This window comes from Perognathus longimembris, chromosome 26, assembly GCF_023159225.1.
Source record: "Perognathus longimembris pacificus isolate PPM17 chromosome 26, ASM2315922v1, whole genome shotgun sequence".
NCBI classification, from domain to species: domain Eukaryota; kingdom Metazoa; phylum Chordata; class Mammalia; order Rodentia; family Heteromyidae; genus Perognathus; species Perognathus longimembris.
Genome location: NC_063186.1, coordinates 8540959 through 8568318, shown reverse-complemented (window position 1 = coordinate 8568318; position 27360 = coordinate 8540959). Strand labels below are relative to the sequence as shown.

The 27360-nt window shown below is 55.9% G+C and overlaps 2 protein-coding genes across 3 annotated transcripts in view; both read left to right on the top strand.

Moving 5' to 3' along the window:
- The window catches only part of Sema3f (semaphorin 3F), a 28862-nt gene extending 12341 nt beyond the window's left edge, over positions 1-16521 (top strand). Inside the window, exons 3-19 of one of the 2 annotated variants that reach the window (XM_048334578.1) lie at positions 6040-6200; positions 6319-6381; positions 6493-6612; positions 7382-7474; positions 9144-9237; positions 9733-9852; positions 10574-10713; positions 10852-10966; positions 11092-11161; positions 11329-11473; positions 12689-12911; positions 13274-13362; positions 13467-13508; positions 13679-13836; positions 14010-14077; positions 14345-14478; positions 15146-16521. In XM_048334578.1, the coding sequence (XP_048190535.1) occupies positions 6040-6200; positions 6319-6381; positions 6493-6612; positions 7382-7474; positions 9144-9237; positions 9733-9852; positions 10574-10713; positions 10852-10966; positions 11092-11161; positions 11329-11473; positions 12689-12911; positions 13274-13362; positions 13467-13508; positions 13679-13836; positions 14010-14077; positions 14345-14478; positions 15146-15556 (2246 nt within the window). In that variant the 3' untranslated portion in view covers positions 15557-16521. The remainder of the gene's footprint in view (positions 1-6039; positions 6201-6318; positions 6382-6492; positions 6613-7381; positions 7475-9143; positions 9238-9732; positions 9853-10573; positions 10714-10851; positions 10967-11091; positions 11162-11328; positions 11474-12688; positions 12912-13273; positions 13363-13466; positions 13509-13678; positions 13837-14009; positions 14078-14344; positions 14479-15145) is intronic. The other variant, XM_048334579.1, reaches the window with a different exon arrangement.
- Positions 16522-19526: 3005 nt separating this feature from the next.
- Gnat1 (G protein subunit alpha transducin 1) lies at positions 19527-25120 on the top strand. The gene is made up of 9 exons (XM_048334969.1): positions 19527-19725; positions 19772-19909; positions 21641-21683; positions 21811-21952; positions 22070-22227; positions 22316-22444; positions 22668-22797; positions 24354-24507; positions 24632-25120. Exons 1-9 carry the CDS (start codon positions 19530-19532, stop codon positions 24820-24822), a joined length of 1281 nt encoding a protein of 426 aa, XP_048190926.1. The 5' UTR covers positions 19527-19529; the 3' UTR covers positions 24823-25120.
- Positions 25121-27360: the final 2240 nt, after the last annotated feature.

The window sequence follows — 27360 nt, the reverse complement described above, 5'->3', positions numbered from 1 at the left end:
CTTTTCTGCCTGGGCTGGCTTTGAACTGCTATCCTCCGACCTCAGTTTCTTGAGTAGTTTAGGATTACAGGCAGACCAGCACCCAGCACAATGATGTCACTTGACCACACAATGACTTTCCCAATCTGAGCGGGGGGCTCTGGCCTCTGCCTGCCTGGTGAAAGCCCACAGCTATCCTCACCCGTTCATGTGTTAAAGGTCCACGAAGCCCCCCTAGCCTCCTGATCCACTAGCACAGACCTTGAAGGATCAGGTGCTGTGAAGTTCTGCGTGGACCTCCATGGAGGTTGCCAAGCAGGAAGAGCCCCCCATCTGCTGGGACAAGGTTAGCAGGGTGGAACCTCTGCTTCTGGGCTCCGGGTGCCAGGAGATGACCTTGCTGCACTTTTGCCCTGGCTCCTCCTGGCTGGAGGGTGAGCCGGCCCCCAGCCTGTCCTCTCTTGGGCGGAGCAGGTGGGCGCTGGGGCAGAACGGGCGTGGGAACAGCGTATCTGGTCCTGCTGGCCCCAGCCCCCAGCCTCGGAAATAAAGAGGGAAGAAGAGAGCCGAGCTTGAGCCCAGCTGGGTGGTTCTTACTCTTGCTTAGTGTTTACTGAACAGCTGGGATGTTTACAGTAGCCTTCAAGAAGGGGGCCCCTAGTTCTAGAGGATTTCCCCATCGACGGTCCTAATGGGGACTCTTCCCATCTCCCACCTCCCTGCTCCCCTGGGATTGCCTTGCCCAGGGCGTAGGAGCTGTCTCTCCACCCCCACCCTGGACTGGCCCTTGTCCCGCAGCCTCATCTCTTGATTTCTCAGGAAGAGGGAGTTCTAGGTGGTGAAATACGGTAACTGGGTCCCCAGTTCAGACATTTAAATTAAATTCAATCAGAGTGGTTATTGAATATAAACACTCGGAGTCATTTACATGTTAATTATGTTGAATGGACTAGGAGGCCATAATTAGTTGCTAATTGGGTGAGAGCGGCTGTAATTGGTTTTGTTGGCAACGACCTGGCTCTCTCACCTGCTGGGGGGGCTGGGAGGGGTGAGGAGGCTGGGTGCTGCGCATGGGTAGTGTTGAGGAGGCTTTGGAGTCTCAGTCTGGAAGTGGGGGGATGGGGCAGATGCTGACAGGTAGGGGAGGGAGGCCAGAGGAACCTGCAGCCCACCCCCAAAGGAGGGGTCGCTTAAGCCCAAAAGCAAAATCTTCCTTCTGGATTCCAGGGGTGCCCATGCAGAATCCCAAGGGGAGAGGAAGCTCAGTAATACTCTTCCCTGCCCAGCCCCAGGGAGGACCTGGGCTTGAACAGCTGGTGAGCACTCAGGAGAAGGCTAGGGAGCACCAGCAGATGTCACTGCAGAGTGGGGCCTGGGGTTGGCCTGGTTAGTGGTGGAGGTCGTGACTTTGGGGTAATGACTTGGGTGAGCACTGAGCCGGGGGCTAGTGCCTGGGAAGGCTTTGGGGCTGTCCTGTCCCGTCCCCTCCACCCAGTTCAGCCTGGCTGGGGCTCCCGGGGTTGCAGGGCTGTGTCCAAGGGCTGAGGCCTTCCGGCTGGCCGCTCATTAAAAGAGGATTAGGCTGGGAGCCAGGGGGCCAGTCCAGTCTCTGGGCCTTCCTCTTGGGGCCCCTCCTAGTACTGGGGGCATGAGAGAGGCTGGGGGACCACTCTACCCTAGAGCTCATGGGAGTGTCCAGTGGGGACTGCTGTCACTCCCTGTTGTGGCATCCTTGGCTACGTGTCCCCCTTCTCAAAGGTCAAGAAGCCTTCCTGGTAGATGGAGCACTAACAAAGACCCAAGCCAGCAACCCCCTTCGACTCCTCAGTCCTGTTTCTCTTCAGCTCAGGGATTGGGGCTGCACTAGCCCACACAAGGCCAGAGGTCAACATCTAGGCTTCAAGGGACCTGTCCATCACCCCCTAGTCCCCAGTTCTGCCAGGGGGAGGTCCATGCTGTCAGTCAGAGCCTTTAGCTTTGTGGGGCTGTAACCAAAGGGGCGGAGTACCCACTGCTGCTCCAAGACCCCTCTTTCTGCAGCAGCCCCTGCCCCACTGGCAGCCGACCTGGTGTCCTGGAGACAGGAGCTGGGGGCGGGGCCGCCCCTTGGGGGTCTGCGGGGTGGGGGCAGTGGACACGCCTCCTGGGGCCTGCCTTTGCCTCCTGCTTCTTTCAAAGTAAGGCATCAACCTCTGCTTCCCAGAGACCAAGGGACTAAGACCCTCAGGATGAAGCCCCCACATACTGAGGATGTTCCCGCCCTGGCCCTTGGCCTGGTGGTTCTTGGCTAGGACTCTGTGTCTAGGACCATGGGAGAAGCCTGGAGGCTGGGAACGGCTGCGGAAATGAGGTGTCTGATGCCAGAAAAGCCTCTTCCTTCCCAGTGATGGGAAGATCTTTCCCGGATGCCACCCCACCCAACCTGTGCCCAGCCTGGGTGAGAGGCTGGGGTGGGGCCCTTCTCAGGAAGCATCATCTAGGCCCTCCCCCCCTCCCACACTTTGGCCTTTCTCATCAAGGTCAAAACTTACCCACTCCTGGTATCAGGGCTGAGCCTAGGGCAAGTGGCACCTGGGAGGAGGGAAGTAAGGGGCGTAGTGGCCCAAGTCCCCTCAGAGGAGCAGGGCTTCGCAGGAGCGTGCTAACACTGCCCGTGTAAGAGGAGAGTTGACTGCTCCTCCTCTGACCCAGGCTTCTGAAGAAGGGTGTGAGCCCCTGAATCCTTAGTCCTAATACGTGCATTGGAGTGTGGGCCGGACACTCAATTCTACCTTTCACTCCATGGCCTTGGGGCCTGCATCTTCCTGTGTACAACTAGGGATCTACAACTGTCATTGGAGTCCCTCATTTCCATTTTGTCCTACCATCTGGCAGAAGTGATGTTAGTATCCCAGGTTTGAGTCAATGAGACCAGAACCCCGTACCTAATTCTCTTTGGGATCCTTGAAAAGCCCTACTGCTCCCTACATCCCCTCTCTGTCGGTTGGTTTTGGCGAATGACCTGGGATGTAGCTCTGCTTCTGTGGATCTGGGGTGAAGGGAAGAAGCTGGAGTTGAGGGGCCCGGGGCTGAGTCAACAGGAAACTCCTTCCTTCCCCAAAGCCCTCTCGGCTCCCCACCCCAGCCTTAGGAAATGGGGTAGCAGGGATATGAATAGGAGGTGGACGTCCTCCAAGGTTTAGTGACATCTGGAAGGAAGCCTACTTCCTCAAAGAGCTTGGGACCCTAGCCTGCTCTCCTTGCCTCACCCACGAAGTGTCAGGGGAGGAAAACCAGAGGGGTTCCCAGCTGTCTTGAAGATCAGAGTAGGATCTCTAGTCAGGATCACTTTGAATGTTAATACTAGGAGGGCCCAAGAGATGTCCCATGCTTAAAATGAGGCTCCCTTTGACTCCAAATGGGGATCATGAAGCCAGTGCCAGAACCACAGCCCTGACCCTCCACCCCACGCCTTCCCAACCATGCCTGGCCTCCTGGGGGCTTCCCTGCCCCCCACCATTTCCACGTCCTGTGACACCAGTCATTGATTGACGCCATATCCTGTGGCCACTGGGAAGGGTCCCAAAGGGTCCTGAGTCATGTGCCCTAGTGATGGAGGACGAGTCACCTTCCGGCCCCAGAACTCCTGCCAGGCATTCTCCACCCCCCCAGAGCTGGCTTCCCTGGGCCTACCCCCCCCCCCCCACACGAACCTGGATGGGAATCTCACTCACCAGGCACTGTCTGGCCTGTCACTTCCCTTCCCAGTGTCCTGATGTCCGCACCCATAAACTGGCTGTGCGATGGCCAACTTGACCCTTCTGCCTCTCTCCACAGAGGAGCATCCTGCCCTGCTTGTGAGACTCAACTTCCCCATGATGGTGATTTCTCAGCTGCCTTTCTTAAAGGCCTAGGATCAAGGGTTGCTGGGGCTTTTGGACTTGGGCCCTGGAAGACATGGCACAGGAGAGAATTATGGGGGCCAAGGCTGGGTGGGGAGGGAGAGTAAGGATTATGGCTGCTTGGGTCCCTGAAGACCACATCTCTATAAAGTCTTCCTTTATTCCAGGTGCTGTGTCTGAGGTCCCCGCTTGTGCTTCTCTCCACCTCCCTTCCATTGCCCCCAAAGTGCCCCTGCAGCCAGGCAGGACGAGTAAGGGCACCACTAAGGCCATGCCCCCAGCCAGGGTAAAAATAACCTTTGGCGGGCTGTCCCAGCCTGGGAGTGGGGGGGGGCTCTCCTGGCAGCCCCACTTCCTCTCTGGCCACTTCCCAGCCCTGGAGGTGGGGGAATGTTTACTTTCCTGTTGTCCCTGTGATTGGGTGGCCAGGCTGGGGACTCCGAGTGGCCTAACAACAGGTGCAGGACAGGTGCCCGGGCTGCCCTGCCCAGAACTTCAGAGGCGCCGCCGGATAGGCGGCTGAGGCCATAGCCAGGCAGGGATGGGCCCTTTGATCCTGCAGCGTCCCTGCGTCCCAGAAGCCGGCCAAGGTCATCACCTGTATTCCCTTGTTGCTGCATACTCAAGTCTGGGCAGGGCAAGGATTTCCTTGCCCCCGAACCCTCAGGGAGAGATTCTGGGACCAGATGTGGACTCTGGATTGGCTGTCACATTCCAGCTCCATCTCCTATCCCCTGTATGGGATGTGCGTAGCACAGCCGCTGAAGCTGCTTTCCAGCAAAGCCCCTCCCCCTCTAGGCAGTCCCAGGGCCCCTGGCACAGCAGTGGGAATCAGAGCCAGCCAGGTGGTGCCTGTTGGCAATGGGCACCTGTGATGCCACCTTCAGACTGCCCAGAGCCTCAGATCGCAGCTGGGGCCTTGGGACCTAGTCTAGGCCTCCCACTGAATTTCCCCACTGGTGAAGTGGGGAACTAGTTTGGGATGGGGGTGTGTGTGTAACATAGATAATCTTCTTCAATGAGCCCTTCCTCTGTTGGAGGACAGGTGTGCCTGCCTGCTCCATGTGTCTGTGTGCATAGGCCCATCTGTGTGCTGCCATCTTGTCCTCGGCCCATGACAGTCCTTATGACCTTCACCACATTGTTCTCTCTCCTGCTCAGCTAAAAATACTTGGAGGTGGGTGTAGGAGGGGCTTGCCAAGGGGACCCTTCTCCTTCCTCAGAAGCAGGTTCCAGAGCTCCCTGGAGTCCTATGTCTGTCATCGGCCTGTCATTCTTAGCTCTCTGCTGTAAACCCAGGAAGGGACTTTTCCCACAGTGTCCTGGGGATAAGAGGCCCAAAGGCTGGAGAGAAAACAGAACCCAACTGGAACCTGCCCCCCCCCCCACCAGCCTTCCCGCAGATGACTCCTAGCTGGCTCAGTGGGCTGAGCGTTCTGCAATTAGCTGTCTTCTAGGGGTCTGGGTGAAGGGGGAGACAGTGTGGCTCCTGCAGAGCTTTCTGGTTTCCTGGCTAGGACACCACTTCAAGCCAGGTGGGGACCTTGCTGCTCACCAGCTGGGCCCTCTTCCCGGTGGTCAGCTGGGGTGAGGACGGGGCATGCAGGCTGCTTGCCAGCGTCCCGCAGGCCGTCCTGGATGCTCATTCCTGCCCTCCACTCCCACCTGCTCGTTAACCCTTTTAGGCTCTGGTGGGAAGCCAGCCCCACCCTGAGCAAAGACTCTTTGATGCTGTCACGCATCCTGGCCCGCACCAACTGCACTTGCCTTGGGACTGGCTGGAGCTGTCTATGATTCAAGGGTTTCGCTTTGGGTGTGGCGCCTTCCCTGACCTGCACCCCTGCCCTACCTTCTTTTTCTAGCCTGTCAGTGAGAAGAGAAGGAGCTTAGAAAGTCCTGGGAGAGGGCGCCTGGGAATACGACCTAGTGGTAGAGTGCTTGCCCTCGTATACATGAAGCCTTGGGTTCGATTCCTCAGCAGCACATACATAGATAAAGCCGGAAGTGGCGCTGTGGCTCAAGTGGTAAGAGTGCTAGCCTTGAGCTGAAGAACTCAGAGACAGCACCCAGCACCCAGAGTTCAAGCCACAACCGACAAAAAAAAAGAGAGAGAAAAAGCAGAGTATATGTTGCTGATGGCCTTGAGGGTTTTAATTAGTACCCTACCGTTCACCCACAGAGCTTAAGGCCACAGGAACCGCCCACTTCTTCAACTTCCTGCTCAACACCACTGACTACCGAATCTTGCTCAAGGACGAGGACCATGACCGCATGTACGTGGGCAGCAAGGACTATGTGCTATCCCTGGACCTACACGACATCAACCGCGAGCCCCTCATTGTAAGGGCTAGCTCAGAAGAGCAGCATGGGGGAGGGGGGCAGGGGAGGGATCATGGTGCCCCAGGGCCCAGAGGTTCTGACTAAACAGGCTACGTCTTCTGACCCTCCTCTCTGGCAGATCCACTGGGCTGCCTCCCCACAGCGCATTGAGGAGTGTGTGTTGTCAGGCAAAGATGGCAATGTGAGTATTGGTGAGGCCCACAGGTGGGAGTCAGAGCAAGAGGACCCTCAAAGAGCCAATGGAACCAGGCAGGTATCCGGGCAGTGTATTCAGCTTTCTCTCTGGCCACAGGGAGAATGTGGGAACTTCGTCAGGCTCATCCAGCCCTGGAACCGAACGCACCTGTATGTGTGTGGGACGGGCGCCTACAATCCCATGTGCACCTACGTGAACCGTGGCCGGCGTGCACAGGTAAGCCCCAGCCCGCTCTGGCCCTGTGCTGTCTCGGCGGGTGGCTGCATTCCAGGGTCCGGATGGGAGGATGGGCTTGAGCCCCTCAGCCTGGCCACTTTCGAGCCCTATGACCTTGGGTGAGTGACCTCATGGAACCCCCTGACCCTCAGTGTCTTCATCGGAAGACGGGACGAACAGCTGCCTTTCTCACAGGTTGGTGTGAGGAGAGGAAGCAGTGAGCGAAGGCTCCCAAGCTCTTAGCACTGTGCAGACGCATAGCAAGCACTTGCTGCACACGTGGCAACAGTTCTCTTGGCTATGCCCATGGGCCTGTGCTCCTGACACCAAGTCCAAGGGCCTGGTCGGGGCCCATCAGGAAGCTGGATACCAGAGGCAGCTTCTGCCATGGGACCCAGAACGCTACTTTCCTCCCTTTTGGGGTCCAGGGGTTGGGGGGGGCGGAGCTTTCCTTCCCCCCACTGCCCCTCCCCCCGAGATCTGCTCCACCCTGCCTGCTTCTGCTCTTTTCCATTTCCATGTGGGCACATGTGTGAGCCGGTGTGACCTCCTAGGGCATGTGTGAGAACGACTGGACCTAAGGGACACGCGTGTGTGCCAAGCATGTGTGTATGTGTGTGCGCACACACACGTGCATCGACATACTCTGGGGCCCATGTGTTCACGTGTGTTCCTGGCCTGTTGTTGTGTGAAAGGCTGGCAGCCCGAGCCCGCTCCCCCCAGCCCCTGCCACCCCCCAAGCGCTAACCTCTGTTCCTGGTCTTCTCAGGCCCCGTCATGGACCCAGACGCAGGTGGTCAAAGGCCGAGGCAGCAGAGCCACGGATGGTGCCATTCGCCCAACGCCCACGGCCCCACGCCAGGTGGGCCTCATCCCTCCAGGCCTTTGCCAAGGCAGCAGAGCCTCTGAACTCAGTTTACCCCCAACGCCAGCCTCCCCAGGGACTGTCCTCTCTGGGTGCTCCCACCCCATGCCCACCCCTTCCCCTGCAGTGCCCTCAGGCTCTGAAGGCAGCTCCAGTGGGACACTTGTCAGCCTCAGTGTGACCCCTGCAGGCAAGAAATCATGAAGCCAACAGGTGGGGAAGACAGGAGTCCCGGGGACGGCTGTGCCTCGGCCCCGAGAACACATGCGTGGGGAGATAGCTCCTGAGCACACGGCCACACACACTTGGGCCCACCGTCCCTGGCACCCAGGATGGGTCTGACACATGACTCCTAGATGTCTGTGCTCTTACCTTCCGGGAGGTCCTTCCTGCAGTGGGCAGAGGGGCCCTGCACACTCCTGGATGGGGGTTCTCTTCTGGGATGATGTCTGCTTGTCAGCACCCAGACCTGGATGTGGACTGGGCCAGCCGGGGCTGGGCAGGGGCGGGCAGGGGAATAGGGGCTGCCGGTGAATGACTGTGTGTGTGTGTCTGTCTGTCTGTCTGTGTCTGTGTCTGTGTGTCTGTGTCAGAAAGTGCTGAAAGGAGGGGGTCATGCAGATTCTGTGTGGATGCCACTAGGCCGTGAGCAGTGAGTCTGGGCCTTGCTGCAATGCGAATCCGGGTGTGTGTGCAGGAAGTCATGTGTGCAGAGTGTAACTGGAAGCAGGTCTACGTGCACCTTCCCATTACCATCCTGCTACCTGCTGCCACCTCCTCCTCTGTGCCTCCCTCCTCCCCCCTCTGCCCTCCCTTCTCCCTGCCGTTCCTGCCAGGCCTATGAGTTCCTCCTCCTCCTTGTGCCTTCACCAACCTTCCTCCTAGCATCTTTCAGACCGGGATGGGAGGTGCAGTGGGACTTTGGATTCTGTTGTCTGGACTCCCCAACTCCTGGCTCCCTGGGGAGACATGGGAGGGCAGGGAAGGCCATGGCCCCTTGGTCCATCTTGAGGACTTCAGGTAGGGCACAAAGCCTGGTGACATAGTAACCCCATAGTACTCTGGCTTGGTCAAACTTAATGGCAAAACAGGACTGACCCCAGGCACTTAGTAGACCTATACTTGTGCCAGGTTTCCTGGCTAGGTGTGGAGCTTCTCTTTGGTCTAACAGACAGCCACAGCTCAGAGTTGGATTTTTGTTTTGTTTTGTTTTGTTTTGGTCAGTTAGGCTTGAACTCAGGGCCTGGGGCTTTGTCCTTGAGCTTTTTTGCTCAAGACTAGTGTCTACCACAAGCCACATCTCCACATCTGGCTTTTTGGTGGCTCATTGGAGATAAGAGTCTCATGAACTTCCCTGCCTGGGCTGGCTTTGAACTGTGATCCTCAGATCTCAGCCTTCTGAGTTGCTAGGATGACAGGTGTGAGCCATCGGCTCCTGGCTTGCCTAAGTCTTGAGACTAGGAAGCTTTCCCCTTGCAACCTCAGCATGGCCTTGACCTGGGAGGGCTGGCTGGGAAGAGTTCAAGCCTGAGGACCCCGAGGAATACAGGAGTGGGGAAATGGGGACGGACTTGGGGTATCCTGGGAACTCTCTTACCTTGGAATCCCCGACTCTTCCCGGCTGTGGGACTAGTCTGGGTGCACTGAGCCTCCATCTGCCCTGCAGGATTACATCTTCTACCTGGAGCCTGAGAGACTCGAGTCAGGGAAGGGCAAGTGTCCATACGACCCCAAGCTGGACACAGCCTCCGCCCTCATCAGTGAGTGCTCCCACCTCATCCTGGTTCTACAGTCTGAAAGCGTGGCCTCTGTCACTAGGGGGCGCCAGCACTCAGTTCAAAGCAGAGACTGGCCAGTATCCCCTTAGGGCCCCCCACGCCCCCCTGTTCAGAATCCTACCTGGCAGTAAGTAGGTGGAGGGTGGTACAGACCAGACCCCCCCCCCCCAGGGGACCGAAGTTAGTCCTTCTGGAAGAAAGCATCACGGGGCTCGAGATCAGGTGAGGCAAGACTATTTACATCATAGGACCTAGCTGTTGTTGCTCATCAGAGTGCATTGCCAGTATTCCTAGCCTTCCTCCCAAAGCCACATAGTACACCTTTACTGGCACCCTACAGGAGATGTGATCATGTTCTGGGAAGCCTCTAGGGGAGCCAGGATCCTGGCTTCTGGGGGATGGGCAGGGGTCTCAATGGAGCTATGCCCTGGATCCTCGCAAAGGGCAGCCTCTGAGTGACCGCTGGCCCTCCCACAGATGAGGAGCTCTATGCTGGTGTGTACATCGATTTTATGGGCACCGACGCAGCCATCTTCCGCACTCTCGGAAAGCAGACGGCCATGCGCACAGACCAGTACAACTCCCGGTGGCTCAATGGTGAGTGCATTCCACGAGACCTGTGGGTGGTGTGTCTGGGAGGTGGCAGGAAGTTCCTGTGGAAACACACGTGGAGCCAGCCACTACTGGCTCACACCTGTAACCCTTGCTACTCAAGAAGCTGAGAACTGAGGCTGGGAATATGGCCCAGTGGCAAGAGTGCTTGCCTTGTATACATGAAGCCCGGGTTTGATTCTCCAGCACCACTTATATAGAAAATGGCCAGAAGTGGCACTATGGCTCAAGTGGCAGAGTGCTAGCCTTGAGCAAAAAGAAGCCAGGGACAGTGCTCAGGCCCTGAGGCAAGCTCCAGGGATGGCAAATAAATAAATAAATAAATAAAAATAAGCTGAGAACTAAGGATCACAGCTCGAACCCCAGCCAGGCAGGAAAAGTCCATAAGACGTAGTCTCCAAAAAGCTGGAAGTAGAGCTGTGGCTCATATAATCGAGTACCAGTTTTGGGGTGGAGGGAGGACTAAGGGGCAGCAATCAGGCCCTGAGTTCAAGCTCTAGGACCAGCGCATGCGCATGTGCGCACGCGCGCACACACATACACACACAGAGGCACACGTGCAGCTTTGGGCCTGTGATTAGATAGAATGAATAGTTTTAGTCTGAAGAGAAGTAGGGGGTGTTCTCGTACCTGGCCAGGAATTCTCTTGGGGTAAAGTGTGATCAGGGTGTGGGGCTCACAAAGCTGACCCCATATCCTCCTGCAGACCCTTCATTCATCCATGCTGAGCTCATCCCTGACAGTGCAGAGCGCAATGACGACAAACTCTACTTCTTCTTCCGTGAGCGGTCAGCAGAAGCTACGCAGAGCCCCGCTGTGTACGCCCGCATCGGACGCATCTGCCTGGTATGCGTGCATCGGGGGAACCCTGTGCTACCCCTCTCCAGGTCCCGCCCTGGCTTTGTCAGCCCTGCTCCAAGTGGGGCGTTGAGGGTGAATGGGTGGGTCTGGCCCAGCCTCCCATCTGCGCCCCACCCCTTCTAGAATGATGATGGCGGTCACTGTTGCCTGGTCAATAAGTGGAGCACATTCCTGAAAGCCCGGCTTGTCTGCTCTGTGCCCGGCGAGGATGGCATTGAGACTCACTTCGATGAGCTCCGTGAGTACCCAGCAGACTGCAAGTGAGAGGGAAAGAAGTTCCGCCTTGCCCCTGAGTTGAGTCCTCAGGGTCCCCTCTGGCTCCACCCGAGGCCTCCTCCCAGCATCCTTTTCTTCTGTCCCCAGAGGATGTGTTTGTCCAGCAGACCCAGGACGTGAGGAACCCAGTCATTTACGCTGTCTTTACCTCTTCAGGGTGAGGCTGGGGTTGGGGTCAGCTGTGGCAGGGTGTGGCCAGATTTGGGGATTTTGATTTCTGACAGACAACTCCCCCGTGCTTGAGCCATGGGGTGGGACAGGCGGGGGAGGGGCCGTGGGCCGGGCACCTGCCCCGCCTTCAGCGGCAGCCTGCCTTGCGTGCAGCTCCGTGTTCCGAGGGTCTGCTGTATGTGTCTACTCCATGGCCGACATCCGTATGGTCTTCAATGGGCCCTTTGCCCACAAGGAAGGCCCCAACTACCAGTGGATGCCCTTCTCAGGAAAGATGCCCTATCCCCGGCCTGGCACAGTAAGTACCCACTCTCCCTTTCCTTCTCTTCCGCTTCTAAGAGGCCTATATTAGATCAGGCCCTCTGCAGACATCGGCCCCATAGCCAGCAAAGGAAGTAGAGCATAACACACTTTAAAAAAAACAAAAAAGCCAGGTGCAAGTGGCTTACACCTATAATCCTAGCTACTCAGCTGAGATCTGAGGATTGAGGCTCAAGGAAAATCCATGACTCTTATCTCCAATTAACCACCAGAAAACCGGAAGTGGAGTTATGGCTCAAAGTGTAAGCCTTGAGCAGAAAAACTCAGGAGCAGCTTCTAAGTAAGCTCTTGAGGTCAAGCCTCATGACTGACCCCCCCCCCCCAAAAAAAGGCCACCATTCACATACAGACTATAAAGGAACTCAGTCAGCCAGGAGCCTGAAATGTGGGTAGTGCAGGGGGGCTTATGGTAGACTGCTTCAGGGAGGGCCCTCTGGGGTGCTGTTTGGGAGCTAAAGTGTTCAGGGGAGAGTCTTTAAGGCAAAAGCTGGAGATGGACTAGAAATGAGCTTAGCCGGCTAAAGTGGGCCAGGAGGTAGGGAACGAGGAGGAGCAGGACCAGTCCAGGCCTGCAGGGTCTGCATTGACAGAGGTGAGGTCACCCCAAGAGACGATGCAGAAGAGCTTAGACATGATCGTGTGTGATGCGGTAACAAGTGGGCCGGGGGGGGGGGGGGGGGCGGTTAGGCCTAGCATGGGGATAGGGAAAGGCTTTCCCCATGAAGGGAAGTCAGAGTTGAGCAGAATGAAGTTGAAAGGGGGGGTGGCAGGGGTTGGAGGCAAGCACACGTGTGTGTGTGTGTGTGCGTGCTTGTGTGCACACACCAGTACTGAGGCCTGAACTCAGAGCCCGGCACCATCCCTTAGCTTTTCTTTGCTCAAAGCTGACACTCTACCGCTGGAGCTACAGCTCCACTCCTGGCTGTTTGGTGGCTCATTGGGGATAAGAGGCTCATGGACTTTTCCTGCCCAAGCTAGTTTTGAACTGTAATCCTCAGGTGTCAGCACCCAGCCATGGGGACGCTGGAACCTTAGCTGCCGCAGCGTCTACACTGAGGTCGGGTGTGGGGTGGCTAGCAGGATGGGGGGGGCGTGGGGGAGAGACTGTGGCGGGGTCCTCTGACCTAACGTGCCCAGGAGGAGCCCAGTCTGGGCAGCCTGGGCTGACAGACAGCTCATCGCTTGCCTGCAGTGTCCTGGCGGGACCTTCACGCCATCCATGAAGTCCACGAAGGATTACCCGGACGAAGTGATCAACTTCATGCGCAGCCACCCGCTTATGTACCAGGCCGTGTACCCACTGCAGCGGCGCCCCTTGGTGGTCCGTACGGGGGCTCCCTACCGCCTCACCACCGTCGCTGTGGACCAGGTGGATGCAGCCGATGGGCGCTATGAGGTGCTTTTCCTGGGCACAGGTACCCGCTGCTGCTCCCGGAGCCCTCCTGCACTGGGGTATACACTGGGGATGGTAGGGGTGCCCGGGGAGGTAGCTGATCCTGGAGAGGAAACCCTGCCCTGCTAGGAGATGACAGCAATGCCACCCCAACCTCCTGATCTCCTCGAGGGCCCCAAGTGAGGATCTTGGGGAGCAGACCCTGAGCCTTTGGCCTGGACCTGTGGGATCTCTGCCCCTCACCTGGGGGACCCTTCAACCTTCACCTGGAACTCCTGCTCCACGGCCCTAGGGGAGTTGAGGCCCTGGTGGGGGAAGGGGCTGAGGCTTTGCCCCTTCCCCAGCATCCTCAGCCCCACTGAGGTCCTGCCCGGCCCGTTCCAGACCGCGGGACAGTACAGAAGGTCATCGTGTTGCCCAAGGATGACCAGGAGGTGGAAGAACTCATGTTGGAGGAGGTGGAGGTCTTCAAGGTGGGTCCAGCACCACCTGATCCTGCCCTCCTCGCTTTGTCCTCCTCGCTTAGGCAGAGCAGGGAGGGCATCCCCACGATGCATTCATTCCTGCCTTTTTCTAGGAGCCAGCCCCCATTAAAACCATGAGCATCTCTTCCAAGAGGGTGAGTCTGGCAGTGTGGGCTGGGGGGGGGAGGGGGCTAAGAATGGGGCCTGCTTCCCCTTGGGGGCACTGAGATGTGGACCCAGGAAGAGAAGGACCCCAGCCCAGCGGGCTGCTGATGGGGGTCTGTCTGTGGGGAGGACACTGACTAGCTCCTGACCCCGCTCCCAGCAACAACTGTACGTGGCCTCGGCCGTGGGAGTCACACACCTGAGCCTGCACCGCTGCCAGGCTTACGGCGCTGCCTGTGCCGACTGCTGCCTGGCCCGGGACCCGTACTGTGCCTGGGATGGCCAGGCCTGCTCCCGGTACACAGCCTCCTCCAAGAGGTACGGCTCCCCAGACCCTTGGGGGTGGGGGCTCCCGTCTCTGTCCTAAGGGTTTGAAGGTGGGTGTTGTATTGCCCAAGTGGGGGTGGGGTCACAGGTAAGGCCTTGCTCTCCTGGGAAGGGCGTCAGGGATTGAGGAGGCGAGCACTCCTTCAGGAGCTCTCCCCACTCAGGCGGAGCCGCCGTCAGGATGTCCGGCACGGGAACCCCATCAGACAGTGCCGTGGGTTTAACTCCAATGGTAAGTGAGGGTGCTGTGTGGCTCGGTTTTCTGCTCATGGGTCCCCCATGTAAAAATTTACAGAGGGTTCCTGGGGGGTGGGGGAGGGCGCGAGGAGGGCTGAAGATATACTTGGGATCAGGGACTAGGATGTCTCCGGTCCCTGGTCACTCCCTCAGGCCGGGAGAAGCCCAGACGGGACCCAGGACCCATCTGCCTTGGTGGCAGCATCCAGTAGTCTTCTCGAGGGACAAGGCTGCTTCCACTCAGGACTCTCTTGATCCACAGCCAACAAGAATGCCGTGGAGTCTGTGCAGTATGGCGTGGCGGGCAGCGCCGCCTTCCTTGAGTGCCAGCCCCGCTCACCCCAAGCTACGGTGAAGTGGCTGTTCCAGCGAGACCCCAGTGACCGGCGCCGGGAGGTGAGTCCCGGGCCCAAAGCCCATGAGCACCCAGGCTACGGGGAAGTTGCCATGGGGGTACATTGTGGTCCCCTTGCTAATCTGGGGCAGCCCTCCGTCCATGAAACCCCTCCCAAGCTCCCATCCCTACATGGAAATCATTCGAGTGAAGAGAATTCTATAGACATTCCGTAGGACAGGCATCATTTACGTGGACCATTTATAGGTACGTCTCTTTTCATGAGAATTCCATATTCATGCCTCCTTGTATGGAATGTTAGGTGGGTGAGCGCCAGTATATAGAAATGGTGTGGGTAGCGTTTATTCTGTAGGGGGGTGGGGGTGGGAAACGTGGAGGTGTCCCTCCTTACGTGGAAATTCTATGTGGGGACCACAATTGGGTATTCTCATTAAATGACAATTCTATATGCGTGTGCTCCACAATTCATTCGTTGTACAGAGCCCCCCACTCTCCCTTCCCGAAGTGGAAACGTGTGCATCCCTCGTTCAGTTACCTCTCCTTGCGAGGAGCCATCCTGTAGCTTTTTCTTGGCATATGGGAATCTCCTGTAGGAGTCCCTACTTGGAATGGCCACCCAAGGTGGTCTTACCCGGAAGCTGGCTAGGGCAGCAGGGGGGGAGGGGTGACGCAGCCCCTGAGCCCCGCCCCCCACCCCTGCCCCTGCAGATCCGTGCAGAGGACCGCTTCCTGCGCACAGAGCAGGGCTTATTGCTTCGTGCCCTGCAGCTCGGTGATCGCGGCCTCTACTCCTGTACGGCCACCGAGAACAACTTCAAGCACGTCGTCACGCGGGTGCAGCTGCATGTCCTGGGCCGCGATGCCGTCCACGCTGCCCTCTTCCCCCCCCTGGCCGTGAGCGCCCCTCCACCCCCCGGCGCATTCCCCCCGACACCTCCGTATCAGGAGCTGGCCCAGCTGCTAGCCCAGCCAGAAGTGGGCCTTATCCATCAGTACTGCCAGGGTTACTGGCGTCACGTGCCCCCGAGCCCCAGGGAGGCTCCGGGGGCCCCTAGGCCTCCCGAACTCCAGGACCAGAAAAAACCTCGGAATCGACGGCATCACCCGCCAGACACTTGAGGCCAACTGCCTGAGCCCCGCATCGGGCCAGCCTAGCCCTCATCCCTTTTAATATAAAAGATATATATATATATATAAATATAAATATAAAAAAATCTATATTCTATACATACCCTGCCCCTGCAAAGACAGTATTTATTGGTGGGTTGTATATAGCCTGCCTCAGTGGCACCATCATCCAGAACTTAGACCCATTGTGGGTCAAAGACAGCAAAGAACTGAGCCCACCCAATCAGGCCCAGCAAGTTGGCAGAGGCCCGGCCAGCACCCGCCTCCTGCAAGTCCTCAGACTCCGCCGGAAGTCTGCACGCACCACCGCCATTGCCCCGACCTGCAGGACACACGGAGGTTGTGGGCCCCCCTGCTCGCAGGGGACTCGAACTGCACACCTTCGCTGATGTGTGTGTGTCACCGGCTGTGCTGTGGCTTAGGCACAGATAACCAAGACTGCTTGGGAGTCTGGGGGTGGGGGCTCAGGGCACCCAGAGAAGGGAAGAAGGGGGGGCTGTCCTAGGATGCTGACCCCTGCCTGGGTCGAGGCTTCGGCCATGGCCAGTCCTTCCCAGGTATTTATTCTCTATTTATTGGAGACAGGAGGAGAGGCGCCCTGCCCAGGTGGGGCAGGGCCTTCCGCTCCTGTCCCCTGCCTCACTCTACCTCCTTAGCTTTCCTGTGCCACTTTAACTCAGTGACGGGGAGAACGGCAGTGGGGCCCCATGCAGGCAGGACTGAAGGGAGCCCTCGGCTCTGAGGGGAGACAGGCCACGGTGCAAGCCTGGGCCTGCATGCTCCCCCCCTTTCCACCCCCCCCCCAGGGCTCCTTCTACCCACGCTTCGAGTGATGGGCACAAAAGCTCTGGGAAGAGTTGGGTAGATGGGTGGGGGCTCCCGGCAGCCCTCTGCTGCCCAGGCCACGGGTGTCCTTGGGTTCCATCTTGCTAATAAACACTGGCTCTGGGACTAGACTTTGGCTTCTCTCCTTGGTGATGGTGTGGGGGAGAGGGTTAGGCCCACATCTAACGGGCAAGGGGAGCTGGGAGGCAGTGGAATGGCCCCTCTTAAATAGTCTGGAGGAGTGGGGCCACACGAGTTTGTCATCTGCAACACTTGTGAGTACGAGGTAGGAGGATCATGGGCTCAAGGCCAGCCAGGGTTGTATATTGAGACCCTGCCTCAAAAATAATCCAGCCAGGCGCTGGTGGCTCACATCTATAATCCTAGTTACTCAGCAGACTGAGATCTGAGGATTGTGGTTTGAAGCCAGCCCAGGCAGACATAAATCCAAGAGACTTATCTCCAATTAACCAGCAAGAAATCTGGAAGTGGAGGTGTATCTGAAGTGGTAGAGCGCCAGCTGTGAGTGGAAAAAAATCAAGTGAAACCATAAAGCCTGTAATTTAAGTCCCGGCACTGGCGTGCCTGCACGCGCGTGCGAGCGCGCACACACACACGACCGAATAAATGCAAACAAAAATAAGCAGAACAGAGAAAACAGGTGTGGTTTAGCAAGCCTAGGTTCATTCCCACACTACCCTAGCCCCTAAACAGTGTGAAAGGCTGCAAAGACTTCTGGGACCCACCTACAATGTCGGAGTCGGGGGGAGCACTGGGAGTGGATGGAGCCCAGAGACTGAAAGTGGTACAGATGGCACAGCCTCACTCTGTTTGTTTTTGAGGTTTTCCAGTCCTGGGGCTTGAACTCAGGTCCTGGGCACTGTCCCTGGCTTCTTTTTGCTCAAGACTAGCACTCTACCACTTGAGCTGCAGTGCCACTTCCGGCTTTTTCTGTATATGTGATGCTGAGGAATCGAACCCAGCGTTTTATGCATGTTAAGCAAGCACTCTACCACTAAGCCACATTCCCAGCCCCCCACCCCAACATCAAAGCTACCAGCCTGTGGTAGGAACCAGTGTCTACTTTCCACACCACCATTCAGTGTGTGGGGCCCTGGCACCCCCTTGTGGTTTCTTGAGTCTGCCGCAGAATTGAGGACTCAAAGGCTGTTAGGTTCCAGGCAAGAAACCCAGCTAGTAGAGAACCTTGAGAGCCTGAGCTGAAGGGACTCCCGGTGAGATGGAGAGAAATCTCTAGAGTCGGAGAGCTCAGCACCCAGCTCAGGCTGAACCATTTTCCATCAATGTGCTGCACGTGAGCAGAGCTCTAGACCCAGAGCTGAGGCCGGCAGGTGCTCAGGTACCCACAAAGCGGATCCTAGAACATCAGCAGGGAACAGAACAGAAGCCAGGTGCTGGTGGCTCACGTCTGTAATCCTGGCTACTCAGGAGGCTGAGATCTGAGGATCCCAGTTCAAAGCCAGCCTGGGCAGGAAAATCCTTGAGAGACTATTTCCAAAGTTGAAAGTGAAGCTGTGGCTCAAGTGGGAGAGTGCTAGCTTTGAGCAAAGGGACAGCACCCAGGTCCTGAGTTCAAACCTAAGAACCAGCACACACACACACACTACACACATGCACACGCACATACGTGTGTGTGCATGTGTAAGAATGCACATGCTCTGGCCTGGGAATGTGGCTTAGTGGTAGAGTGCTTGCCTAGCATACATGAAGACCTGGGTTCGATTCTTCAGTACCACAAACAGAAGAAGCCAGAAGTGGCCCAAGTGGCTCAAGTGGTAGAGTGCTAGCCTTGAGCAAAAAGAAGCCAGGGACAGTGCCCAGGACCTGAGTTCAAGCCCCAGGACTGGCCAAAAAAAAAAAAAGTGCACATGCTCAAATTCATAGCCACACAATAGTTATACGTGTACACATTTGTACATTCAGACACATGCACAAACACATGGGACCCTACCCAAGCACTGAAAAATTCATGCACACGCACACATAGCCAGAAAGAGAAATTCACAGGGTGCTAAGGATGTATCTCTGCGGTCAAACATCTGTCTAGCATTTATCTCTAGCACCAATTTATCTCTAGCTCACATGTCTGTGTGCATATATGTGTGTGTGTGCCCATCAACATTCATACAAAGGCATGTGAACACATATGAAAGTACATGCAGGGCTGGGAATGTGGCTTAGTGGTAGAGCGCTCCCCTAGCATGCATGAAGCCCTGGGTTCCATTCCTCAGTACCACATACATAGCCAGAAGTGACGCTGTGGCTCAAGTGGTAGAGCGCTAGCCTTGAGTATAAGAAGCCCAGGGACAGTGCCCAGGCCCTGAGTTCAAGCCCCAGGACAAGCAAAACAAACAAACAGAAAAACCATGCACTTGGAAGTTTACCAGTGCTCAAGTGCACATGTGCAAAAATGCGTCTGGCCATCCCCTTGCTTGGTGACACCTAGGCACGTATAGCAGATGTGCACACGTCCAGAGTCCATCAGAAGTGTATAGAAGCCCTGGTCAGGGTCAGATCCAGCTAGGGGGTATGGGGCAAGTGTGAAGTCGACGTTTTTTTCTTTGTGATTCCCACCAGGCCCAGAGCCACCAGTCCTTTGCCTGCTGCGTGACTGCGTGAGCCTCTGATTCCTCATCGGTAAAGTGGGGCTGGTGATAGGGGCGCTCATCTCCCAGGGCCAGTGTGAGCTTACGAGTTAAGGAGCAGTGCCGTAGCCCGGTGCTACTCAGGAGGCTGAGATTCGAGGATCAAAGTTCAAAGCCAGCCTGGACAACAACAACAACAAAAAGTGAGATTCTTATCTTTAACCACCAAAAAACAGAAGCGATCAAGTAGCTGAAGTGTTAGAATGCCAATTTGGAGCAAAACACGCTAAGAGAGCACTCTGGCCCTGAGTTCAAATCCTAGTACTAGTGTGTGTGCACACACACACGAGCAGCGTGCACCAGGCTTGCTTCCCCCTCCTGCCAGCCCTAGGGGAGGAGGCCCTCGTCCTCACAATCCTCTTGAACATATCTCCTGCTGTAGGGCAGGGGAAGGGCTGCCCAGGGCCTCTCCTGGAATTGTTTTTGGGGGGAGTGGAAGGGGTGCAGAGTCAGCGGTTAAAGGGATTGAGGCCATGCCACCCCGATTAGAAGGTTGGAGGGGGCTGAGCTGGCTTCACCTGTCCTTGTCTCTGATTGGGTCTTGGGGTACCCTCAGCTCTCAAATCCCACTAAGCAGCCCCACCAGGCCCTGCACAGGTCTGGGGCAAGCCAGTTGCCTGCCAGGCATCTTGGGGGCCAGCAGAGGTGTCTGGGGGAGGCCGGAGGCTGGCCTAAGCCAGGCTCCTGCGATCCCCTCCGTCGGAAGAGGCGCCAGCTCACCCTGTCCTCCTGCCTGCTGCTGTTACCATGGGGGCCGGGGCCAGTGCCGAAGAGAAGCACTCCAGGGAGCTGGAAAAGAAGCTGAAAGAAGACGCTGAGAAGGATGCTCGAACAGTGAAGCTACTGCTGCTGGGTAGGGGTGTGGACGGGCCCAGTGCGGGGGGGGGGTGTCTGTAGCATGGGGCTAGGCAGGAAGTAGGGGTGAGGTGGGAAAAGGAGCGAGGCTGTGTCCTGACCTAGAACTGACAGGTGGGGGTGTCACAAGCTCTGGGGTTTCCCAGGAAGAATCTCCAGGGGGGCAATCTCTCCCCCAAAGAAGTGTGTGACAAGCACACCTCTGTGCAAGTGTCCATTCAAGCACACTCTCCCCCTGTCTGTGCTTCCTCTAGTTCTAGTTGTGGATGTGGCAGTAAGGCTCAGGATCTGAGGGGGGCTTGCCCAGCACCTAGGAAGGAGCTACTTTTGGAGGATGAAACAGGCTCCATTCAGAGTCTCCAGGTCCCGGGCAAGCTTGGGTAGAGAAGGTCTAAAGCCAGGGAGGGCCCCAAGCAGGAAGACAAGAGAGGCTAAGCTGGAAATCCCATTAACAGTGCCCAATAGCCTCTCAAGTGCAGGCTCAAAGGGAATGTCATTTCTGTTCTCTCAAACACACACACACACACACACACACACACACACACACACACACCCCAAAGCGCTAATTCCCTTCTGAGCCTCTAGGAGACCTCCAGGAGCTTCAGGTGAAAAGCAAAGGGGCTGCTGAGGGCTGGGGGCACCTCAAATCTCAGGAGATGGGTAGAGAAATCAGAGAAATTCCTATCTCCCAGCTAACCAGCTAAAAGCCAGAAGTGGAAGTGTGGTTCAAGTAGTAGAGTGGCAGCAAAAAAACAAAAACTAAGCAAGAGTGCAGGTAACACACACACACACATTTTGTTTTTTTTTTCTCAGTTGTGAGGCTTGTCCGTGAGCCTGAGCCCTGTCCTTGAGTTCTTCTTTCTTTGGCCAGTCCTGGGCCTTGAACTCAGGGCCTGAGCACAGTCCCTGGCTTCTTTTTGCTCTAGGCTAGCTACTCTGCCACTTGATCCATAGTGCCACTTCTGGCCATTTTCTATATATGTGGTGCTGAGGAATCGAACCCAGGGCTTCATGTATACAAGGCAAGCACTCTTGCCACTAGGCCATATTCCCAGCCCTGCCCTGAGTTCTTTTGTTCACTATCCCTGAGCTCTCCACTTGCAGTTTTCTGGTGGCTCATTGGAGACAATGAGTCTTATGGACTTTCCTACCTGGGCTGGCTTTGAACCGTGATCCTCAGATCTCATCGACCAGCTAGGATTATAGACATGAGCGTTTTTTGTTTTTTGCCAGTCCTGGGGCTTGAACCCAGGGCCTGGGCTCCTGACTTTTTCCGTGCTACCGAGGAATCGAACCCAGGGCTTCATGCATGCTAGGCAAGCACTCCACTGCTAAGCCACCTTCCCAGCCCCTGGGTTGGGTTTCCTAGTTGAGCCCCAGCTCAAACCAGCCTGTGCATGTCGTACCAAACAGCTCCACTAAGTGGCGCTCTAGGATTTCTTTTGGGTCAAGGCCCTGTTCCCTAGAATCTCAGGAATCCCCACCCCTCTGCAGCGCTGAGCACAGAAGTTTCTGATTCCCTTGCTCAGCTTCTTTTCGTTCTTTTCCTAACATCCCCCAACGTTTTGCTCAATAAGCTGCAGGTGGGAGTTAGGGTGGGTGTCATTCGTGGTTTAACTGGCACCCCACGCCTCATGGCTACAGATCAACCTAGCCGATTCGTGTTTTAGATCTCCTTGTGGGGGCGGGGAGGGGGTCTGTGCAGGCTGAACCCCGCTTCCCCTTTCAGGTGCTGGTGAATCTGGGAAGAGCACCATTGTCAAGCAGATGAAGTGAGTTGTCCCTGGTATCTAGAGACTCCCTTTGGGAGGGTGGGGTGCATGCATGCCAATGGGGGCAGGGGGTCTGGTCTTCACCACTGACCCATGACGCTCTGACTGTGCTCCCCGTTGACTGCAGAATTATCCACCAGGACGGGTACTCCCTGGAAGAGTGTCTCGAGTTCATTGCCATCATCTATGGCAACACACTGCAATCCATTCTGGCTATTGTACGCGCCATGACCACACTCAACATCCAGTATGGAGACTCAGCTCGCCAGGTGGGCCAGCAGATGGGTTCATGGGGGTCCCCCCGGGGTGGGGGGAGATGCTAAAGCACTTGGCTGGGCCCAGATCCATGGTTCACGACCTACCCCTCCCCCCCTCCATCCCTCCAGGACGACGCACGGAAGTTGATGCACATGGCCGATACTATCGAGGAGGGCACGATGCCCAAGGAGATGTCAGACATCATCCAGCGTCTGTGGAAGGACTCGGGCATCCAGGCCTGCTTCGATCGTGCCTCCGAGTACCAGCTCAACGACTCGGCTGGCTAGTGAGTGCTGGGACAGGGCGCAGGAGCTTGGGTAGAGCCCTGTTGTGCCCTTCCTCGTCATCTATTCATACCCTGGGGTCTTCCTCAGCTACCTCTCAGACCTGGAGCGCCTGGTGACCCCGGGCTATGTCCCCACCGAGCAGGACGTACTGCGTTCCCGTGTGAAGACCACCGGCATCATTGAGACACAGTTCTCCTTCAAGGACCTCCATTTCAGGTAAGAGTCCCGCATCCGTATACACCCCCCCCCCCCCCACCAAATTCACTGCTCCAAGACCTCGGTCCTTAACTCTGCCAGCAAACAAACAAATAAATTAAAAGGTCTAGCTCCTCAAGATGCCAGTCCCACTTGATAGCTCCTCAGCCAGTGTAGGTGAGGAGGTCACTGTAGGCACCGGCAGGGGCTCAGATGTGTAGGTTCAAATCCCCACTGCCGGCAGGATGTTTGACGTCGGAGGGCAGCGCTCTGAACGCAAGAAGTGGATCCACTGCTTCGAAGGTGTGACGTGCATCATTTTTATCGCGGCCCTGAGCGCCTACGACATGGTGTTGGTGGAGGATGATGAAGTGGTGAGTTACCCAGCAGGGATCGCATGCTTCAAGGGGGAGGAGGAGTTTGGGGAGAGTCGGAGATGGGAGATTTGTGTGTCCCGTCTCCCCCCCCCCCCCCCCCGCCCCTAGCCAGCAAGCTAAAGCTGTGTTGGACACCTGTGGCTCACGCCTATACTCCAAGCTACTCAGAAGGCTGAGATTTGAGGATTGTGGTTTGAAGCTAGCCTGGGCAGGAAAGTCTCTGAGACTCTTCTCTCCAATTACCTATCAAAAAAGTTGGAAAAGGAACTATGGTTCAAGTGATAGAGCACTGGCCTTGAAGAAAAAGAGAGGAAGGAAGGAAAGGAAAGGGAAGGAAGGAAGGAAGGAAGGAAGGAAGGAAAAGAAAGAAGGAGGAAGGAAAGAAGGAAGGAAGGGAGGGAGGGAGGGAGGGAGGGAGGGAGGGAGGGAGGGAGGGAGGGAGGGAGGGAGGGAGGGAGGGAGGGAGGGGAAGGGGAAGGGAAGGAAGGAAGGGAAAGAAAGAAGGAAGGAAGGAAAGAAAGAAAGGAAGGAAGGGAAAGAAAGAAAGAAAGGAGGGCTGGGGATATGGCCTAGTGGCAAGAGTGCTTGCCTCTAATACATGAAACCCTGGGTTCGATTCCCCAGCACCACATATACAGAAAACTGCCAGAAGTGGCGCTGTGGCTCAAGTGGCAGAGTGCTAGCCTTGAGCAAAAAGAAGCCAGGGACAGTACTCAGGCCATGAGTCCAAGGCCCAGGACTGGCAAAAAAAAAAAAAAAAAAAAGGAAAAGGAAAAAAGGAAGGAGGAATGGAAGGGAGGGAGGGAGGGAGGGAGGGAGGGAGGGAGGGGAAGGGGAAGGAAGGAAGGAAGGGAAAGAAAGAAGGAAGGAAGGAAAGAAAGAAAGGAAGGAAGGGAAAGAAAGAAAGAAAGGAGGGCTGGGGATATGGCCTAGTGGCAAGAGTGCTTGCCTCTAATACATGAAACCCTGGGTTCGATTCCCCAGCACCACATATACAGAAAACTGCCAGAAGTGGCGCTGTGGCTCAAGTGGCAGAGTGCTAGCCTTGAGCAAAAAGAAGCCAGGGACAGTACTCAGGCCATGAGTCCAAGGCCCAGGACTGGCAAAAAAAAAAAAAAAAAAAAGGAAAAGGAAAAAAAGGAAGGAGGAATGGAAGGGAGGGAGGGAGGGAGGGAGGGAGGGAGGGAGGGAGGGAGGGAGGGAGGGAGAAAGGGTCTAAGGGACAGCCAGGCACTGGTGGCTCAAGCCTGTAGCCCTAGCTACTTAGGAAGTTGAGATCTAAGGATCAAGGTTCAATGTCAGACTAAGCAGCTAAATATGCAAGACTTAACCATCAAAACCCAAACACGGAGCTGTGGCTCAAGTGGTAGAGCAGTAGCAGTAGCGTGGAGAGGAAAAGCTCAGGGACAGTACCCACGCTCACAGTTCAAGCCCCAGGACTAGAAGAAACTAAAAGGCAAGCCAAGTAGCTCACAGCCGCAAGGGAGAGCATGAGTTCAAGGCCATCTGGCTGGCTGTGCACCTCAGTCCCCCTTCACCGCTGCCTTCCCCAGAATCGCATGCACGAGAGCCTGCACCTGTTCAACAGCATCTGCAACCACCGCTACTTCGCCACCACATCCATCGTGCTCTTCCTCAACAAGAAGGACGTCTTCTCTGAGAAGATCAAAAAGGCCCACCTTAGCATCTGCTTCCCCGATTATGACGGTGAGGGCTCCTGACCACCAGGGGGCGCTCCAGACCCACCATCGAGGTCCCACTCCTTCCCCACAGGGCCAGGGGCCTAAAGGCCTGAACTCAGGGAGGGCTTCCTGCTCCCCTTCTGCTGCAGGACCGAATACCTACGAGGATGCTGGCAACTACATCAAGGTGCAGTTCCTCGAGCTCAACATGCGGCGTGACGTGAAGGAGATCTACTCGCACATGACCTGCGCCACCGACACGCAGAACGTCAAGTTTGTCTTTGACGCTGTCACCGACATTATCATCAAGGAGAACCTCAAAGACTGCGGTCTCTTTTGAGGTGGGGGTCCTGGCCGGCCAGATATTCCCTTCTCTCCCTCCTTAACTCAATACCCCAATCCCGCCTTCAACTCTTTACCTGCCCCCACCTGCTTTTCTTCTTCTTCTTTTTTTTTTTGGTCTGAGACCAGGATTTGCAAACTTGGTATCTGATGCTTTGGGTCCTTGGCTAGTGCTCTCATCCCCGTCTCTACCGAAGCCCCCTGGGGCCCTAAAGTAGCTTCCACCCAGTGTCACAGGCCCCACCCCCACCCCTCATCCAGCTAATAAGTCCCATTCCCCTCCAAGCCCCGAGTATCACGGCTTTATACACTCAATGGATAAACCTATGAACTTGGAGTCTCTGAGATGCCATTTCTTCTCTTTTCCCTTTTCTCTTTACAGGTCTCCCTTGCCCTGAGACCTTGTTTAGTGGTAGCCTTGCTGTTCTGCTAGGTACAGATCCCAAGCCCTTGAGACCTGAGGCACAGACCCGCCCCAGGCCCCACCCCCAGCCCTGGCCCTTCACCGCCTGGCTGCACTGGCCTCTTGGACCCAGGTTAGCCAGCCCCAGCGAGGACAGGGCAGGACTCAGGGCAGTGGGGAGCTCCCAGTGACTCAGCAGTGCCCAAATGACCAATCTCCTTCTGTTCTCTTGTCCCCAGAAGCCGCAACTCACCTGGTGGGTCTGGGTTCACCAATCAGCCCTTCCCTCCCAGGGTTTCATGAAGGACTCTAGCCTAGGTCCCTCCTCCCTAGCAGGCTTGCTGCTTTGGCCCCGCAGTCTGGGCCACTTGCCACTTCCATGTGACAAGTCCCACCCACCTACCAAGGGACAAGGAGCTGACCTCCCTTCCTAGAAGCTAGCCCTAGTCTGTGAAAACCCCAGCATAGATAAATTAGTGATGGGGGTAAGGAGATAGGAGATAGACCTGGAAACCCCTGAGTACCAGGGGGATGTATAAATTGATCCCTCCCTCAAATACGGGGGGAGGGGAGAGGAGGATCCCCCCCCCAGCCCCTTCCCCCTCTAGGTCTCCCCTTTCTGTGCTTGGACTTTAGATCATACCCTACCTTGCCCACCTACACAGTATTCATGGCTCACCAGCCACAGGGAAGAAATATTGAGGGAGGGTGGTGTTGACATCAGCTATGGCCAATAATCAAGCTGTCCAGAGGGTGGCTGGGGGTAGAGTCCAGCATCGATCGATCGATCAGCCCCAGGCAGAGGATTCAGGATAGGGTAGAAGCCTAGGTTGTGCCCTAAATCCAGGTGACCTTGCTGTCCCTTAGTCTCACCCTCGGGGCTGATTCCTTGGGAGGAAGAGGCAAGCACCATGCTTGAATAATCAGAAACTGTGTCTGTCCTGCATGCCTTGTTCTTCTGCTTCCTCATGAAACCCCAAGTCTTTGCTTAGGCAATTGGCCTGTGTTACATCCGGGGACAAGGGACTTCTGTCTGGCAAGGCCAAGGCATAATCTGCACTTTCCTTAGCTACATGCACAGACTCAGCAATTTAAAAATATATATAGATAGATAGATAGATAGATAGATAGATCTTTGCAACAGGGCCCCTGCTGTTTTTGTCTTTTTTTTCCCCCTTTGGTGGGTGGGTAGAATGTAATTATCATGAGTCTCTTTATCAAATGCTGGACATGAAGAGGCTCCTTCCAGAGAAAGTGTCTCATCAGGCACTAGTGGCTTGTGCCTGTAATCCCAGCTATTCAGGAAGCTGAGATATAAGGATCTCGGTTCAAAGCCAGCCCAGGCAAGAAAGTCCATGAGACTCTTATCCCCAATTAATTACCAAAAAGAAAAGCCAGAAGTGGAGATGTGGTTCAAAGGGGTAGAGCACTAGCCTGGAGCAAAATAGCTCAGGGACAGCCCCCAGGCCCTGAGTTCAAGCTCCAGGACAAGGACAAAAATAATAATATCACAAGAAAATGAAAATGGGGGCTGGGGATATAGCCTAGTGGCAAGAGTGCCTGCCTCGGATACACGAGGCCCTAGGTTCGATTCCCCAGCACCACATATACAGAAAACGGCCAGAAGCGGCGCTGTGGCTCAAATGGCAGAGTGCTAGCCTTGAGCGGGAAGAAGCAGGGACAGTGCTCAGGCCCTGAGCCCAAGGCCCAGGACTGGCCAAAAAAAAAGAAAATGAAAATGTATCAGGGTTCAAGCACAGTGTCCTCTCCTGCACTACAGGGCAAGGTGGTTCTTGGGAAATACATATTGGATCATTGGCCTCTTCTATCAGAAAATGGCCCTGATCTAGCATTTTTGTGGTTAAACTTTAATTTATATTTTATATTATTTTTTTCCAGTCCTGGGGATTGAACTCAGGCCCTGAGTGCACTTCCCTGAGCTACCCTCTCCCTCAAAGCTAGCACTTCACCATTTCACTTCTGGCATTTTGTTGATTAATTGGAGATAAAGTCTTTCCTGCCTGAGCTGGCTTCAAACCATGATCCTCAGATCTCAGCTTCCTGAGTAGCAAGGATGACAGGTGTGAGCCACAGGTACCTGATCTAATTTTATTTCCTCGTCTTTAATGGAGA